General features: G+C 41.6%; 1 protein-coding gene across 3 annotated transcripts in view; it reads right to left on the bottom strand.

Annotated features, from left to right (window-relative positions):
• The window catches only part of LOC127373216 (leucine zipper putative tumor suppressor 2 homolog), a 32823-nt gene that overhangs the window by 5528 nt on the left and 7772 nt on the right, over positions 1-19523 (bottom strand). Inside the window, exons 2-5 of one of the 3 annotated variants that reach the window (XM_051417466.1) lie at positions 12450-12580; positions 1375-1917; positions 498-1094; positions 98-220 (exon numbers count right to left, since the gene is read on the bottom strand). In XM_051417466.1, coding sequence (XP_051273426.1) covers positions 98-220; positions 498-1094; positions 1375-1890 — 1236 coding nt within the window. In that variant the 5' untranslated portion in view covers positions 1891-1917; positions 12450-12580. Of the gene's footprint in view, positions 1-97; positions 221-497; positions 1095-1374; positions 1918-3120; positions 6880-9153; positions 9397-12449; positions 12581-19523 lie in introns of those variants that run through there. The other 2 variants (XM_051417467.1, XM_051417469.1) reach the window with 2 other exon arrangements.

The following is a 19523-nucleotide window of genomic DNA, read 5'->3' as shown; positions in this document are numbered from 1 at the left end:
GACTTCTGTGGCTATGGCAAGTATGTTCTGGTAATTTTTGACTGTGTTTGTAGAAATATGACAGCAATCACTGGTGCTTTCTGTCAGAGGTTCTGACCTGCAACTGAAGCACCTGCTGTGCACGCTGGGCCTTCTGTGAGGCTACCTGCATCCTGGTGGCACAGCCCTGTCTCAGCTCCTCCAGCTCCAGTTCGAAGCGCTTGTGCTTCTCCTCGTAAACCTGCAACAAAACACAGAACAACAAAAAGGGATTTAAGATTTACAACCACCGATTGACGAGTTTGGAGTTGTGTCAAATTCTCCAACAGCACTGGATTTAAAAATTCATGTGAAAGTGAGACAGCATTGATTTTGAAGCTACAGAAACATTAAGCCAAAACCGTTTTTTTTTTTTTAACTACAAACTCCAGTGTGACAGAGTGTGTGTTTCTCTTTGAAAACTCTTGTTGTCTCAAGGTGTCAAGTGAAGTTAAGTCTGTACTACATTATCTACCAACCTGACAAATTGCAGCTTCATTCTCATCCAGGTTGTCTCTGAGTTGCTGCAGCTCCAGCTCTCTCTCCCTCAGCTTGTCCTCCAGATCCCTCACCACCCCCTCATAACCCTCCACAGGGCCTGGGGAGCGCCCGCTCGACCCGCTATCAGACAGAGGCTGTCCACGGCCACTTATCGATCCGGAGCCGGTACTCTTGCTGGAAGATGAGCGCCCGCTGTCTGAGTTGGAGTGTCCGTGTCCACTGACAGGCGGGGCGCTCTTCATGGGCTCCAGGTGGCCGGCGGACGCCTCTCCTGACGCCTGACTGTAGCCGGCGTTGCTGTAAGGTGGGAGGCTGGCGAGGGAGTTGCGTCCAGAGTCGGACAGCTGACAGGAGTGGCCACTGCCACCACCGCTGTTACGGGCCCTACTGTACAAGTTGCATTTCTCAGTGCAGGAGGGCGACACCTCTCTGTGAGTGGGGCTGAGCAGATTCAAGTTGTTTTGGCTTTCTGGTACGTTGGCACAGTGGCGAGGGGAGAGGTATTGCATGGAGGTACGGCTCTTGGGAATGACGGGTTTGAAGGCAGTGGGCCGCAACACTGTTTTCTCCATGTTCTAGAGAAGGAGTACAAAATGGGATGAGTGTTGAGAAGCAAGCAAGAATTTACAACTGAATTCCCATGCCAGAAAAGTTTGATCACTTTAAGCTCCTTTAAAATAAGATAAACCTTTATTTACTTCATCCTGCAATAAATTCTTCATTCATTAAGGTTATAATGTTCAGTTTTCAATTAAACTATATTTGAATTAACTTAAAGGTCATTTTGGAGGCGGTAGTTACAGTTACATTCTCGTTTACTATAAGATTTTATCAAATTAATTTATTCAGACTCACCCTCTCAAGTTTTCCTGACACAGGGATCAGTTTTGGAGGAGGTCCCCCCATATTCCCATTCAATCCTAACCCTTCTTTTATCTCGTCTACGTCACTTCCTGGGCTGGCAGGTGTTACATGGTTGTCATTCCAGTCACCTACGTAGTCCTCATTCAGATAGGTATAGTTCCCGTTCCCACTCTCCTTCTCCAGCCCCCTGTTGGACGATGTGGAGCTCTGTTTCTTGAGTGGCGGGTTGCTCTGCAGCAAAGGGTCCTGGGGGGACTCAGAGCCCAGGCAAGGGGCGCCTGGCGTGGGCCGTCGGACCCTGGCTCCCAGCTCGACACCAGAACGGTGGTCCTGGTAGGGGCCGGGGCGGGTTGCGATGAGGCTGCTGACAGAACCCATAGGATCCAGAGCGGAAGGTGGCGCGTTGTTTGGGGGTGAAGAGCCGGAGGGGTATCTCCTGCGGGCTCCTCCACTGAGGCCTGGGTTGCGGGGCTCAGCAGATATGGGCAGAGCCTGAACCAGGGCCATGGTGGCAGCTCAGAGGGGTCACTCGCTCTGAGAGACAAAAACAACAGCGTGAGTCCAAGTATAGTCCTGTACTAGCAAGTCCCAAGTCCTTAAGAACAAGCCCAAGTCAAGATTGTGAACGAGTAACTACTGAAGAGAAAAACGAGGTGAGTTAAGTAGTTAAATAAGTAAATAAGAAAAGTCCCCCAACGTCCCGGTCAACTCTCAAGTTTTGTAATAGGACATCCAAGTCAAGTCATTCAAAACAAATCCAAGTTAAGTCTCACATGATTCAAGATAAGTCCAAGTCTCAAATCCTTTGAGACAAGCCCTACTCAGATTCTGTAATAGCACGTCTCAAAGCCATTTCATAATAGTCCAAGTAAAGTCTCCTTAAGGAAAAGTCCAGTTCAAATCTCAAGTCACCTGAAAGCCAAGTCCAATTAAAGTCTGAAATCTCAAGTAAGGTCTCACAACATTCATCATTTTTAAAGTCAAGTCTCAAGTCATTTGAGACAAGTCTCAAGTAAAGTCTCAAGTCCTTAAGGACAGGTCAAGTCTTCACAAGTAAATCATTCATTTTCAAACCATCAGGTCTCTAACATTTTCCTGTTAGTTGGGTTTTTTTACATAGCTGACAGTGACACCTGTTGCTGTCGTATTTACTGATGTCATCATGGAAACTAAATACTAGTAGAAATGGTATTTTTCTCCCAGACACTAATAAGGTCAAATTCTAGCTGTTCAGTCTCCACATCAGGGTGCTTTCAAGGAATTTCCCCCTGTCAGAAACACAGCAATCACGAAAAACAGAGAGGATATACAGTAGACTAAAGCATACAAATGTCCCACAAGACCATGGTGGCCCACACACAGAGAACCAGGACAGGCCATTCATGAAGCCCACTCAAGCAGCACAAACGGGGCCTGAGGCATGAGGCTTGCGAGGCATGAGGCAGCAGAAGAAAAGGGTCTCTTTTCATTTGAGATGTAAAATGGCTTCTAACATGCTGGCATTTCCCCTGACAGCAACAAAGGCTACTGTCTACACACATCTTATCAGCCTTAGGAATAACTAAAAGTTCATAACTGTGAATAATACCTTAACGGAGAAACACAGAGAAGAGGAGACAGGTTGAACTTGCTTTGATACTGTGGCCATGGGTGTTGTAAATCTAACAGTACACACAAATAATACAGCTGTGAGAAATAATACCCCAACGTAGGAGGCACAAGACGTCACACACTTACTTTTTCGCTCCCTCGCTCTCACAGGACCAGTGGTAAATATTGACACTATTGCAGGCACATACAAACTATGATGTCAACAATGGATGGTGGACAGTTGAGTGTTGTTTGGAGAACAATGGCCAACAGGACGCATGATGATGAGGTCATGGTGCGCTGACAGCCGAGCCAGTTGTGCTCTAAAAACATCACAGTGAGTCAGAGAATATGAGGATATCCGACTGACGGGTGTGTCCTCTTCTTGAGTTTCAGGCTTGTCTAGGAATCACAGAAGCATTTAAAGCATGGCAAGACTGCAGTTCTCGCTACGTCACTCGCAACAATTCGCAGTTTTGTTGGCGAGTACCTGCTAGGACTTTCCCTCGTGTTTCACCTACTCTGTAACCCTCCTAACCTTCCTGTTGACGATAGAAAACCCTGGGGGCTGCCCATGTTTGTTAATTAGTGGTGAAGATGGCTAATAAGACGAAAGAAGGGCTGACAGCAGGCATGCTGGCCAGACACATTTCTGGACTCCACCTGCCAGGACAGGGCAATGCCAAGTCATTTTCCAACCTGCCAAGTTTATAAGGCTACTACTGCGATTTAACTGTGATTACAGCGTGTTAATTAGCACACTCAAAGTTGGGCTGATCCCTACTTAGACTCATAATAACTGACTAAGACAAATCTGGTACTACAATATGTTGTAATGATATGTAAAAACTGTGAAACTACAGAGAAATTACTACAATCTGTACTGCACAAACATCTGTCAATACCTTTTACTTTGTGGTTAAAACATAACACATTGTCTCTGTTGTAGAGGTTGTGCTGCTTTAACAAACTATTGTTAGAAAGTCAACAAACTTACTGCAGAAGATACTTATCTAAAATCCATTTGCTCACTTCCTCGTGGGACAGGCAGACAGATAGAAATGCTCCATCCATCGATTCTCCCTGGTCATTCGGTAAATGCAGTTTGAAATTGAGTTTAAAATGAGCGTCGTTAAAGATTCATACTGCATACTTCAATTACTGCATCAGTGTCAGTATGAAGGAAAGCTGAGTTAACGGCAGCAGGAGCAACATGTGGTGTTTGGGAAGCAGAATTAACAGTCCTAATGAGCAGAGCCTGTAGGATTAATCTTGTGTGATTTCTCTATGCACTGAGAAAAGCTAATTAGTCCATGACGATATTTATTACATATAATCCTTTCTGAATAGCAGGGAATCAGACTAAATACTGCCACTGCTCCAACATCCAGAGTTTGGACGAACTGCAGCTGTCAGAAAAACTCCTTGTACTCGAAATTACATTTATTTACAAAGATGAATCATGGAGGATTATCTCCAACCAAACTCTACAAGCGGGTTTCAGTGATGAGTGTTTTCGAGAGAGAGCGAGGGAGATGTATCACTGATGTATTTTAAAATGGATCTTAATTGACTGTTAATTGACACTTTTCACTGATACATTTGCAGCAATTTCAAATTTAAGAGTTATCTTTATTTTGCTGCGCGCTTTATCCTCTCAGTTAATTCCTATTTGCACACATGCTGTATTTATTTCATTTATCCATCCACGCGATTAGCATGAATGACAATCAAAAATAGTGGCCAGATTTTTACTGTGTTTTTTTTTTTTTAATACAGCTGTACCACAAGGGGAAAATTTGTTTTTATAATCTGATCTCAACTTAAAATCTGCATTTCATAAATCATTCAACTGATTTATATTTTTTGTGCAAAAGAGATGAATATTATGATTTTAAATGTATTACAGTGATCTTAACAGCAAACTGTTAGACCCTTGGTTAACATTTGTTTTCTACACGGACAAACTTCTTAAAGAACTTATGGTTCAAGTAAAAGCTAACCAAGATGTGCTAGTTTATGTAAATTGCACCTTCTAAAGAGTGTCTAAATGCTTCTACTTGTCGTTCCTTTCCACAGATCAGTGTTTCTGATCGGGGGGGAGTGGGGGCCCATTTTGTTGCCCTCCAACTCTCCAGATAAGTGAAAAAGCTCTAATCCCTCTGGACTCAAGATGACTGAAACTATGCAGAGACTCTAGTGAGGAAAGCAAAGGGGTCTCAAACTATTTTTAAAGCCCCCGTCATGATCATGCGGTCCTGGTTTCTCTTTTGTTGCCATAGTGACCGGGGCCTCAAACATTAGAAGGGGGAGGATGGGAGAAGAGTGGAGGGGGTCAGAGGGCTGACAGGGAGGCCAGGACCCCTCCTTAGCATCTTAAAGCCTTCAGTCGTTCTATAGCTTTGACAATCTTCCATACGCTCCCAGTTGGCCCTTATAGAAGATAAATGGACATTAACCACTAATGACTAGTGGATGTATCCATGACAACTATGCAGGGGGGGTGAATGGAGATAATGTTCCTATAATATGGTGTGTACATGTGCTGTAGTATAGCTGCAACTAACTATTACTAACATAATCAATTAATCACTGCAGTAGATTTTACATTTATTTGCTAAAATGTTTGGTCAATAAAAAAAGTCAGAAAACAGTGAAAAATGCCAATTCGCACTTTCCCAGACCTTAAATAAACTTACTTGTTTTGGCTGACAAACAATGTATAATCCGAACATATTTCATTTAATATCAGAAATTATGAAGAAAAGCAACAAATCCTCACATCTGAGAGGCTGTAAACAATATTTCTTTCTGTTTCTAGTTGTGTGCAGCTTCATAATAACGTTAGGGTTGTATGAGGTATTTTGCCAACAGTAGTTTGGAGAAGCAGACAGGAGTACCAGCATGGAAGCTAAGCGATGCACTGCTGTGGACGGGGAAAGCAGCAAAACATCAAAAAGTGTTTGTTATATTGATAATATTTTCACGGTTTAACCTTGCCGCCAGACAGCCCTTTCCGACGGGATATAGTATAGCGTTTATACTATAACTCTTTCTAAAGTAACCAGACTCCTTGGACAAAAACAGCAAATTTACCCCGCAGCACACAGGACTTGCTGGTCCACCGCTGCCTCGATCCAGTAACGTTGAATCAGATCCGAACTAATCATTTCAGCACTAAAATACTGCAAAAAAAACACATATTTTCATCTCATATACGCAGCGAAAACAACAATTACATTTTAACCACCCCCATAATGTCTACAGTGTCAGCTGACTCTGACTGAGCAGACTGTTTTTGTCTGGGAAAGCCCTTGAAGGTTTTAATGTCTCAGTCAGGCAGCAGACAGACGGACTCAGTCAGTCAGTCACTCCTCCAGCAGGAGGAATGTGCGGGCATACCAGCTAATGAGAGTTAAGACTGAACATGGACAGAATTAGTGCTGGTCAGTGTGTGACTCTACGGCCACTGTTTTTCTGATGTCTCATCATTCACATGCCACAGCTTGGGAGAGAAGATTTAAAGTGGTGTTTCTCCTGTGTCGAGCATTTTAGCTTTACAGCAGCCAATAGTAGCAGCTCTGGGGAGGTGCTGTCACCTCGAGGCTTGAAGATTTTATCCCCAAGCTCTCAGCACTGGCGGTTTTATAGAAATACTCTTACGGATCAAAAATCAAAAAAAGCTGCATAGTGAGAATCTGCAATTGCTGCATTTTTTGATTGTTCTCCATTAAAGTGTATCTTACAAGCTAAAAGCCAACACATTACAAGGTATACACTTCAGGTCATTGTTTTAATTGATAGAAACATTGCAGTTTAACACGGCGGACTCCATGAAAGGTGACCTGCGCTGTCTGTAGATAAAACAGCTCATTCTAAGGTAACAAATAAACAACGATTCTTATATTTAGGTGAATGTACATTAATGAAAACATACCTCTGGATATTATATTCCATTTCTGCCAATAGATCCTCCTAAATGTGACACACTGGACCTTTAAGCCAAAAAAACGACCAGAATGTTTTATACATTGCTAACAAAAGGGAGGGAGGGATAAAGGTTTGGATGAGGGATTTAATAGAATCAAAGCTTATTTTAGACATCTTATTTCTGTAGTGAAATAAAAAAACAGAGATGAGAAATCCATATGCTGAGATCAATACATTTAAAAATTCTTGCTGAGATTTCAGTCTGCAAGACCTCACTGAATATGAAATGTGAAACAGAGTCTGCAGTCTTCTTGCAAACACCCCGCTCAAAGAACTGAGTTCACAGACTGACAGCTAGGTCACAGCAGTGTATTTCATTACACATCCAGCACTAAGTCTAGATACATTTCAATGACATTCATTGGCATGCAGGGCAACCTTTTTGTCTGACTGCATCTGAGATTGGCAATCAGAGAAACAAACAGTATAAAAGCCTTTTTATAGAGGCCATATTACAAAGATACAGTATACACAATTTACTGGCCCTGCCCTGCAAGACTGCAACGTCACACAAACCTGCTTTGAGACACACTGAAAGGGCCTGCACTAAATCCTTCTTTGTTAGCGCCACGCCATAAACACACATCCACAGCCACAGAGGTGAGGGAGCCTAAAAATATTCCCCCACACCAGGTGAAGTGTTGGTACTGGGGGGGGAAAAAAGAAACTCTGTTATACTTGCACTCATCTGAGGCTTTGCCACTGAGAGCAGCACCAACCTCTGATTCACGGAGGATGTGGTGAGAAAGAAGTAAAGAGACAGAATGAAAGCAAGAAGAAAGGGTGTCTCAGTTTTCAGCAGGGAGTGTCTGCATGAGGGGACAAACAAATGAGTCTGGAGATCCCCTCCTCCACTCTCCATCTTACTCTGCCCAAACTTCTGAATCCCACTCCCTCTCTTTCTGTTCTGGACCCCCTCCCATCTCCTTATTCTCCCCCTTCTCTCTCTCTGGAAACTGGAACATCGAGGGAAAGTGTGACAAAGCTATTTTAGTTTTGTAGACAACCTACCTTTCCTCAGGCAGACACCTCGCAACCCTGACAGACACTACCGGTCACCGTGCCACATGTTTCTGTTCCCAACCAGGGCTGCAACTGATGATCAGTTTCACTGTCAATACACTGGTTATTCTAGAGATATTCCATTTACAATCCTCACATCCGAGTAGCTTGAAACTCAGAATGTTTGGTATTTTTGCTTGATAAATGCCTTAAACAAGTATTGCTTGTCATACCTATCAACTAACTGATTACAGGGTATAAATCCAGTTTGTATTATCTGTGTTAATGTTGTCTGTAAGTAAATGTTATTGCTGCCATTCTTGGACAGGATCTCTGTGACTTTCCTGGTAAATAAAAGGTCAAGTAACTTAAAAAACATTGACTTTTTGATTTTAAATGTACTAAGGACTATAGACTAAGCAGCCCCTTTGTACTGTGGTAATAGAAGTGGCAGCCCACATACAAAGAAAATAGGTCTTTCTCATTAGGGCCTACAGGTTTGTTTGATGCACTAGACACTGTCAATGATTATACTACACTGACAGAAAGCAGAGGCTTCCTTTCACTCCCCCTCCCACTCACATACACACACACACACACACACACACACACACACACACACACACACACACACACACACACACACACACACACACACACACACACACACTCTTCTGGATTAATGTCCTCAACAGTAACAGAAGAGAGATCAATGGCAGTCGAATGCAGCTCGTCAATTTTATACTTTATTATGTCTAGGGCTGCAATTAAGGGTTAATTTGATTGATAAATGAATCATTTTAAAAATGCCATTCACAACTTCTCAGAGGCTTCAGCAATGTTTTCAATTAGCTTATTTTGGTTGACAATCCAACACTTGTTTCAATTTACTGTCGTATATGACAAAGAAATCAGCAAAGTGTCACAATTGTGTGATTATCGGTTCCTAAATAAATAATTGCAGTTTTAATCATTTCCATTTCCTTTCTCAGCTTTGGACTCTCTGGATTTTTCACATTAACATGCCCTAAACCTGCACACGTGAACTAACATATCTTTATAAAGCAAAAAGTTATTTCAAGTGACTGTATAAGTCAGCTAGCATCACCCATAACTGTCACCTTGATTGCGAAAGTAATAAAGTCAACTTCCCTTTTCTCCAACGTTCCTTCCCTCCGAGTTTCTTACCCCAGTTTGTCCCCTGCATATCTGCTCTGGTATCTGACCAGCTCCTTCTTATCACCCGGCCTCAGCTCCTTCAGCGTCTCAGGTTTAGTCGGCTCAAATATTCACTAATGTTCCCGTTCTCTTGGATGTTTGGCTCCGTTTCTCACCAGCCCTCCTGAGGAAAACTTCTCTAACCCTCTCAAAAAAAAAAAGAAAAAGAAAAGAAACAGCTCATTCTCAAGCCAAATGCCGCCAATGTGAATGAGAGCACAGTCCCCTCCCCTTCCTCCCACCTCCTCCTCCTCCTCCTTAGCACAGCCCAGCCAGCCTCTCTCTGACAGATACACCTCCTCTCTCCTTGCCCCACTCCTCCTCTACCATTTCCTTTGACCAAAGAAACTACACTCTGCAAAGTCCTCTACTGCCTTTGTCAGGCAGTAAAAAGAGGAGAAAGGAGAAAGAAACAGAAAGCCGGGGAAAGGCGAGCTGTCAGTTAAAGACCTTTCTACTTTCCCTGCCTATTTCAAGCAGAAAGCAATGGAGAGTAACAAGAAAGAGGATATCATCTCGCTTTAAAACTGAGTCTTCATCTAATTGAATCAAAGACAAAAACTAAAGAAGGAAAAATCTGGAAGGTGTAGGGATTCAGGGTATGCAAATTTTATAATGAGACACTTTTATGAATCTTAATCAAACATTGCAGTTCTGCTTCTCATCTGTCAATCTGATGTTTAAGAAACTGACAGACACACGCCCAAAGCTCAAAAAAGAATTACAGTTAATTACTGTGCAAATTGTTAATTAAAGAAGCTGTCAGTCTGAATGAAAGGAGGTAAACCTATCAAATATATCAGAGGTAAAAAGGAGTGCATCTCCAATCCAAACTGTCTGATAAAAGAAAATATGAAAGAAGTCCTGGTCAATTTGCTTACGCTTGTGGTTACTGGTGGTAACGGCAAGTGCATTTTAATATTACGGATCCCACAGTTTAGCATGTCTAACAACTACTGGGGGCCAAAAGGTCCTTAAAGGTCCAGGGTGTAGGATTTAGTGACATCTAGTGGTGTATTTGCAGATTGTAACTCACTCCCTTCCTTTCCAAGCGAATGGAGAAACTACGGTGGCCCTGAAACCTGCGAGAAATGCAAATGCCCTTATCTGTTTAGTTTGTCCATTCTGGGCTAGAGTAGAAACATGGCGGTTGAACATAACGGCTGCCACGAAACGCGACCAGTGGCTTCTGTAAATAAAAATGGCTCATTCTAAAGCAACAAAAATTTCTTATTTTCAGGCGATTATAACCTATAATATATATATATATATATATATATATATATATATATATTCCATTTCTGCCAATAAATCATCCTAAATGTTACACACTGGACTTGGATTTGATCCTTTCTTAATGTAAAAAATATAAGATGTAAATATTGATTGGTGTAGCCCCATGGAATAGTAAGTTTAGACATCAAATGGATACATTTGTTTTACACGTATTCCTTAATGACTTTGTGCCCTGATTAAACCTTGAATCTGTAAACTCTTTGATATGACACTGAAGTGTAACAAATAGAGTCTTCCAGAAGAGTATTCTCTTACGACAGTGGTAGCTTTTGCCTTGACCTGTAATCCACCATCTGGCCAAAATGAATTAAAATAAAGGAAACAACAGGACAAGATGGTGAAGTCGGAGCTCAGCTGCTCGGCTCCCAGATGAAGAGAGGGGTAAAGTAGGGTACGAGAAGTAGGCTATGCCCTGCCACTGCCTTACACACACACAAACACAGATCTGTCCCTCTCCCTTTCTCTTTTCGACTCCCTCTCTCCCTTCTCCTATAACTGGGTCACACTGGTGGGCAAAGAGTTTGTCCTTCAGGCAATGAGACGTAAGGCAGGGAGTTCAAGGTCCTTCTTGGTCACGTCTCAATGGGAGGTCTGGAGAAACACTGAATATGCCACAAGTGAGGTCCCGGCCCGCTGCAGCCGAAGCAACAGAAACCACTCTCAGTTAGGGTCCAAGATTGGACGACAAACACCATCAATCAGCCGCCTCGAGGCCACCAGCGCTGAGATAAAGAGGCAGGCTACAAATCACCTCTGTGAATGCCACCATTAACACTACCTCTTTATGGGGGGGGGGGGGGGTCCTAACATGACTCAGCCCCTTTTGAGGGAGTTGATTTACAGGCCGAAGAAGCTAAGTAAAATGACAACTCTGTGGCTTTCTTCCCTGTCTGCAGGATAGCCAAGGGAAAACCATGAGGGAAATTAAAGTAAAATTCCAGTTAAAACAAATAATTCCAGTGTGGCTTTGCAGTAATGTTGGGTACATCTGTCTGGTGGTTTCTGGTTTATCCTCCTCAGTCATATAAAGTTTATCATCCAACCGAGATACACAAACGTTTAGGAGTGTCTTCTTTGGGCCAATTTCTGGCGAACATTGAAAGTGGTTCCTTAGAGGCCACAATTCTAGTTTATCTGTATCTATAGCAGATGCCCAGCAGGTGATCATCCATCATAGGCCGAGCTGCCATCTCTCTGCGGCCCGTCAGCCTGCTTCCTTCTATATTTTCATAACAACGCCTCACGTCTGGGACCAGAAACCGACAGAAAGCTAGGCCATCCATCAATGTCCGCGCTGCCTCTGCGTGGGGACATCTCTCCCCCTGGACACTGCAGCTAAAACTGGGCAAGACCAGCAGGCCCTATGGACCGCTTACTTCCAAAATAATCCACCATGGCACAAAGCAATCCAGGAACACCTCCGAAATAAAACTAGTGCGAAGGTTTAGCACTCAGCAGGGGGTGGTTCATCTGTTTTAGACACAAATGAAGAGAAGGCAGAGGGAGCTTTGTAGATTGAAATAACTACTCCTAGTAAGTCCAGTCATAAATCCACAGAAATGGGATGGCTGTATTGAGTTGGCAGGGACCCAACTTACCCACACTCTGATTTACTGTATAATGTGCCAAAGAGATTAGGGTTACGCCTCCAGCTCTGGAATTACAGCAAAACCCTATCCGTGATTAAGATCTGTTTCTAACTCCCGCACAGCAGGAATGTGTTAACATGCACACATATTAGGATGCACAATGTTATGTGTGCGGCAAGCTGCAGCCAATTCTTTAACATCAATAAAGTCTCAACCAGAAATGGTTTCAGATGTCAGGGAATTAACACAATTTAAAAGAAGCAACTCTGTGAGCGAAGTAGTTGGAAAATGTTTGCATAAAACCAAACTGTTTCACGTCAGCCAAAAAGTTCAAAGTTTGTTCAAATTTAAACCACATTTCGTCCAAAGGGCTCCACTTACCTGTCAATGACACCCTGTCTTTAGCTTCTGGAGGCCTTAGAAAAGCATGGGGTACAGGTCGGTCAAGCATCCCAGGAACTCACACTGGTGAGTGGATCTTCATTCTCTCTTCGTCTCTCTGTTCCATCAGACTGCGGGGATAAAAAGCAAAAAAAATACATGTTGTTAAGTCAGCAGAAGCGAAGCAGTGAGACTACTACCACTGCAGAGAGTTGGAAAACCTGAAATGTGACAAGTGTGTTTATAGAAGTCAGCGAAAAAGAGGAAAATCTGAGTCATCTGACGGCAAAAAAGCTTTACATGGAGGAAGGTTGAGACGGAGGGGATTTTCCATGTCAACAAGAGTGAAGACCAAGCCCATACTGTAGTTCACAAAACAACTATCCCCTAAGTATAGTCAAATCTGTTGATTCTTTTACATGTTTGTGGCTCACCGCAAAGGTCTGTGGGTTTTCACAGCAAGTTTTTGTCATTTTCTATGGTCATGTGAGGTTTAAACTAAAGACAAATACAGTTTTCAAGTGAAAAATGACCTGTGTTACACAAAGGAAATAAGAAAAATGTTAATAAAACAAACAGATTTCGGATCAAATTCTGCCTTCACATCTAAAAAGACAAAAAGGTGAGACGCACAAGATGAGAGCATCCATCTGCAGTTCATTAAACTGGTGTATTAGTGGTGAAGCAATATTTAAGTAGAAAAGCATGAGAAAGGACCATGAAAAGTGGCAGAGGTGAGTCGAGCAGACAGACATTATTTCAGACTGGCTATTCACAGTCCTGCTGCCGTGAAAGGTTATAAAATTGAATAATATTACATTAGATTACATTTGGCACTATCATATTTTCAGCAAACAAATATCATGTCAGGTAGAACGGACCACCGACACTAATAGAAGAAGAAAATAATGGCAACATATGGTGCTGGAAAACAACTTCTGCGAGTTTCAGTCTCTCCCTTCTGGGCCAATTTTTCAAGGTGTCCCTTCTCATGTTCAAGTGTAACTGAATTTCATAAATATTTGCAGAACCGAAGCATTGGACTAATTGCCAGTTGTGCTTCCAGAGATTATATTTCCAGGTAAGCATGAATTATTCACAGTTTTCAGAGACAGACAGGTACAATGTTGTTAGTAGGACTGTGCAGTCAAATAAATGTTACATTATGAATCTCTTATTGGCCTAAATGGATTGGTATCTCAATTTGCTATGAACGTCTATAAACTGACAACCTGTGACATCTAACCAGATGTTTAACAGAGCAACCAACAGACCAGAATCTTTAACTGTTAACTGTGGTAGGAGCTGAAACTGAGAGTGAGAGAAGCAGCTAACTGGTTAATGCGTATCCTGTTTTATCAGCAGGATGTTTGCTAAAATTAATGTTACCAACTGCCTGCAGGGTTACTGCAACTGTACAGGCTTTACTTAAAGCTAAACAAACTTGCAGCTCTTCCATCTGTGCCAAACATACTGTATTAGCATGTTACAGACAGATGGAAGTGCCGAGGACACTGTGGCTTCCCACATTGTAATGTAACTCAATCCAGATGGCTTTAAGACGGCTTTTAAATGTTGCACTGTGATAGTGCCAAGCCATAGTATATACTAGAGTAATACCTTAATAGCTGTTTGTTTTAAAGGCAGACAATCAACCCACAGATCATAAACAGGTGTTTACTTAAGCGGGCCGCTACCCTCACCTGCTTTTCCACAGTGAAGGGGATAATCCTCATTAAAGGAAGACCAAACAGCAGAGGCAGAGGTAGAGAAAGAGGACTATGTGCGCTGAATGGAAAGAGAGTAGAGGGCGGCATTGGGATTACCATTTCATTACATTATTCATCCGCTGAACAGGGCACCTTCAAAGACAGCCTTCATTACCACCAAACCTCGATATGACATGTTAACTGACCCACAAATCAATCAACAATCAATAAAGTGGAGGAGTAAAGATTCCTCTTGTTCTTCTCCACCAGAAAGTAAAAGACATTTTATTTGGGGGGGAAAGAGCCGACTTAAAAGAATTCGTACAAGTTAAACCCTTCTCAGAAAGTTCCTTTGAAGTAGACATGAATTGTTTCCATGACAGTTCAAAGCAGATAATGCACCTGCAGTGAATAGAGGCCCTTCTGTTTGAAATGGTGATTGATTGAACAGGTAACCGAATGTCATTTCAAGTGTTAGGAAGGTCCACATTAAGTGCTTCTTTACAATAGAGGTGGGTGCAAGCAATACATTTATCAATTACCAATCAGAGACATACCTGATCGATCTTTTAATCCTCAAGTAGCTATACATTGTGTGTATGTATTTTGTATTTTTCTAAATGGAAATTATGTTTTAAAAACAGTCTCCCAACATCAACTACAGAAACAAACCAGGGACTAAATGATATCTCTAATATCTGGGCTAATACAGTAGCTAAAACAACAACTCAATCTGTGAAAAACGTGAGAATCAATACATTATCCCTGTCTTCATCTCTATTTACCAAATCAAATCTGCATCCACCTACAAAGCCACAACACGAAGGATTTTTATTGTTCCCACGGCGCTGAACATATAACAATAAAGTAGGTAATAAAAGAAGTATAGATTTTATGCATAAGTCTGTTCTTTCAGTTGATCTATATATCTGAGTGTTTGTGGGTGTCTTGGATAGTGTTCAGAGCACATTCCAAGAAAGTTAATATCTTCTACAATCTGACACTGCTGCTAGACAAATGACAGATGAGAGAAAAGATTTAGGTTTAATCTGTAGGCAGGAGGGCCAATTGATCTCCCATCTGACTGAAGAAAAAAAAAAAGAAAAACGAGCGGCATGATTCAGTATCCCATAGAGAAATGTACGATTGAGCCTGTTTAGACAAAATCATCTGAATCTATTGCAACAATACTATTTACTATAATTAAAAAGAAGGATTACTTTAATTACCAAGTATAACAAATAATGCATGACATATTACAGAGATTCTTATTGTGACCAGATTGTAGACACAGAAACAACATGTAAAAATTCCAAAAGTTAGTTACAGATTCTAAAATATCTGTTTTGAGCATTTGTAATTGTTTTTGACATTTTTTTTTACACATTTCTGCCCACTTGGGGGCAGCAAACATGGCGCAACATTAGCATTCATTTGGAGCTGTGTTTGTGTCCATTAACTGATGAAGGTCCAGTGTAGACAAGTGTAGCTTTTAAGCCGATACGCGCTTCACTGTGTTCACCAGCTAACTTTGTTGAAAGGCAGACAGACAACTTTTTAGCTGGAAACGATGCTCATGAACATGTGATCCATTATTAAAACATTGCTTATAGCTGGTTTAACTATTAAACAGTTAATCATGAACATTCTGACCAACAGTTCAAATAATCATGGCAGGCAACCCCATGCAGAACTTTATGGTCTTTACTTAAGACACCAGGACCTCGTAAACACATCAAACTAAACTGCTGGAGATTTATAGCCTCATTACATTCATAACACAATATTAGCTTGTGCAGTTGTGCATCTTTGGTATCACGGCATGCAGCGAGTTTACAGCTGCAGCGTGCAGTGGTCGGGAGGTTACATTAAAAAGGATGTGGTGCAGGAAATAAATTTAGATACCTATTGGGAAGGGCAATGAAATAGAGAAGAAGAAATGAGGATAAATGAGGTCCAGTGTTTGCAGGCTTTCAGGCACACACACACACACACACACACACACACAGACACACACACACACACACAAAAGCTTGTGAACACACACAGGGCCAGTGGACTATTAAGGGATAGGGTGGCGGCCCACTTCTTCCCTATCCAAACACTGCCACCCCACAGCACTTAGGTTTATTATTATAATGTTCAGCCATGTGCCAAAGATTTCAGACAAGCTAACCAACCCCACAAGAGATGGTGGAACCAACGCACCCTGAACAAAGGCCATTCAGAAAATAAGGAAGTGATGTAGCCTTAAGGGGCACCATGCAGACAGACATGTTGAAATCTGGACATCGGAGACAATGCTAGAAATGTCCACAAGGCTATTAGGAACAACCAAAAACATGTCTGTGCTTGCTTGCTCTTGTGGTCAAGAATATAATAACAGCTTGAAAGTGTAGAGAAATAGAGAAGACTGGAAGTTTGTTCTAAAATACTGACATCATACAGCTGTTTATTTAAAGGCATAAAGTGGGCAGGGGGAAGTGAATCCACTGGGAAAACTGGCATGTCTGCCTTGTTTGGACAGCGAGAAGATGGCCCACATGGAAAGCATCACATTCCATCTTAAACAGCACCAAATTTCTGTATTTTCTCAGACATCCTCATTTAGGATCATCCATGCCAAACCTCAAACATCCCCCCCACATTTTATAAACCTATAGAGAGAAAACGGCGTCCACTTCTACAGCTCCGTGAGTAGTGAGGGGCTGAGGACCAGGAGTGCAGCTGTCAGTGAGGAGGAGGTATTTTTTTGGAACAAATGTTAAATATCATTGAAAATTCTTAGCATTGAACTGAACCGCAGTGCAACATGTACGATTTAATGTATCGGAAGCCTGCAACTAACATTTTTCTAACTCGATTGTTGGAGTAATTAGATAGGAGTTGATAGTACGGCTGGCTTTAATTTTGGTTGGTTTATGCTAATATGGATATTTTCCAATATATATCACAACTGATCTTCTAAGCAATAACCTGTGTTCCTATCTGAACACACTTTGAACTGAACATTACATGAGACCATACTCTATCTGTGTAAAACCAAAAAACCTAACAATAACTAATTTTGCCAGTTTTTAACTAAAGCCTGCTTGAATTATTCAGATATTTTTATCTAACATGATAAGACCATATCACCACATTATTGGCTGTATAGTAATGTATCCAAACCATCAGTGCTACAAACACTGTAGAAATATATGTGATCTCCATGATAACAGAGCAGAATCCATCTGCTGTCATTCAGTAAATTGTTGGTGCAAATTATAGATTTTAGGTTTAAGTGGCTGAAGTCTGTATCAAACCTACTTCATCAGCCTGGCTTTTAGACATTATTTACCTTATTTGATTCAGTTATTTTATTGCTTTTATTATTGATTTTGTTTGTTATTTTTGCTTGCGTTCTTAATCTATATCGTCTAGTTTTAATTATAGTAAAATCTAATTTAATGTATTTTATTAGTTTAGTAATTTAGTAGTTTTTTATTCAAGTCTGTCTCATTATCGGCTTGTCAATTGTCAGTGAAGCACTTTAAACTGCACTAAACTGTATGAAAGGTGCGCAACAAATAAAGATTGATTGATTGATTGACTGATGGATTAAGAAAAAACAAAAGGCAGCATAAACTGCACTCACCTAGGTTGTGTAAGCTAAATATGATCTACAGTATATTGCTTATTTTATGTTCTGGCATTTATGGATATGAGGAAGCCTGCAAGGGGAATGTAATAATGGCTTACATGTGTATCTGTTGATATCAAATAAATCAATGCATAATGAAAAATAAAAAGTTAATGATAGCCTCGACTGTTCTGTTGAGCGTGGATGGATGAACTGTTTGTTTGATTAGTCGACATGTGAGTGCCCGGGCAGGACTGATGCCTCTCCACGCTAATGACTACAGATCTACTTCCCCTCTGCTTGCGTAAGCCCTTATGCAACGCTGTGACGCAGCTACTGCCCAACCGTGCATCCCACCACCCACGTAGCTTCTGATCCACACCCTCGTTCTCCCCTGCCACCTCTTCACCTCGCAGTTGGCCTGCCTCCCACCACATGGTCAGTCTCGCCACTTAAAAACCTCCATACAGGACCGTGTGTCTTGCCCGTCTGAGATATCATGTTTTCATGCACATCAGTATGTGTGGTTAATAGAGAACGTTTTGTGTGTCGTCCATCTCTTGGCCTCTCGGCAGGAGATAATCAGGTCAGAAATCACAGAGAGAGAGGAGAAATGTATTTAAAAATACCCAAACAACCAACCTCGGGGAGGGTTCTCGTCCCACTTACACACGACACCTCTAACTGCAAGAAAACTAAACGAAGACGAAAAAGGGAATCGGATGGAGACAGAACAGTTATAGCAAATTTTAGGAACATTTCTGGTGATCACAAATGGCATTCAAGACAGATTTCCCAGCTCTAAACTTCAGAAACAACAAAGGACACAGGATGAAATATTACCCTCGGTCATAAGTTTCAAATTGAAATGAAAAAGCCACGTTTGGTGTTTGGGCATTTTTGATAACCTGTCGGGGAAATAAAAGAGCAATATGACCTTGTCGGGTGAGAGTGAAAGAAAGGAGGGAATGAGGGAAAAGGCGACTGAAACAATCTATCACAAATAGATCTGAACTGAGATCTGGAAAGACAACGCTAAGACGTAGTTCGAACTAACTCCAGGCAGAAACATGACTAGTGAAAGATCAGACAGGCTGTGAACAAACAGTTTAGCCACATTATGCAAATCACTTTAATATTTACCCAAGCAAAATGTCAGTAAAAATCTCACATTGCAATTCACAGGAAAACTGTGTATGCATGACTACAGCAAGTTGGAGGTGACAGTTCAAAAGATTTGTCATCACTGACTGTAAAACAGTAAGTAATGCACCACTGCTGCTGATTCAGTCAGTGATAATGATGATTCAGTCAGTTCAGTCTGAATATCATGTGTTAAAGATTAGTTTGCACATGTACTGAACACCTCAACAACAAGTACTGTGAGTTAAAGTGGAAGCAAGAATTTGGTCTGTAAACTGGATATTTCAGGACATTTTGGACAATAATTTTACCTTTTACTGCAGTTTTCACTTACAAATAGGATGGCTAAACTGGGGTTTTGTTTAAAATCTGTATGATTGACTGACAGCTCATGTTTCTTACACCATCCGACTTCTTTTTAGCAATACTTGCTGCGGATGGACAGAATACAGGGATGTGTTGTTTCTTTTTTAATCTGACACACAACTCTATCTCAAATTGTTAACCTGTTAGTCTGTTTTCTGTCTCTGTGTTTTCTGATGCTGCTGACCACCGTCTGTGAGAAGGGCTGTGGGCTACACCACAATCAGGAGGTGTGAG

The sequence above is a fragment of the Dicentrarchus labrax genome, unplaced genomic scaffold (assembly GCF_905237075.1).
Source record: "Dicentrarchus labrax unplaced genomic scaffold, dlabrax2021, whole genome shotgun sequence".
Lineage (NCBI taxonomy): Eukaryota > Metazoa > Chordata > Actinopteri > Moronidae > Dicentrarchus > Dicentrarchus labrax.
Note: the sequence above shows the minus strand (reverse complement) of the source record. Positions and strands in the feature narration are given on the sequence as shown.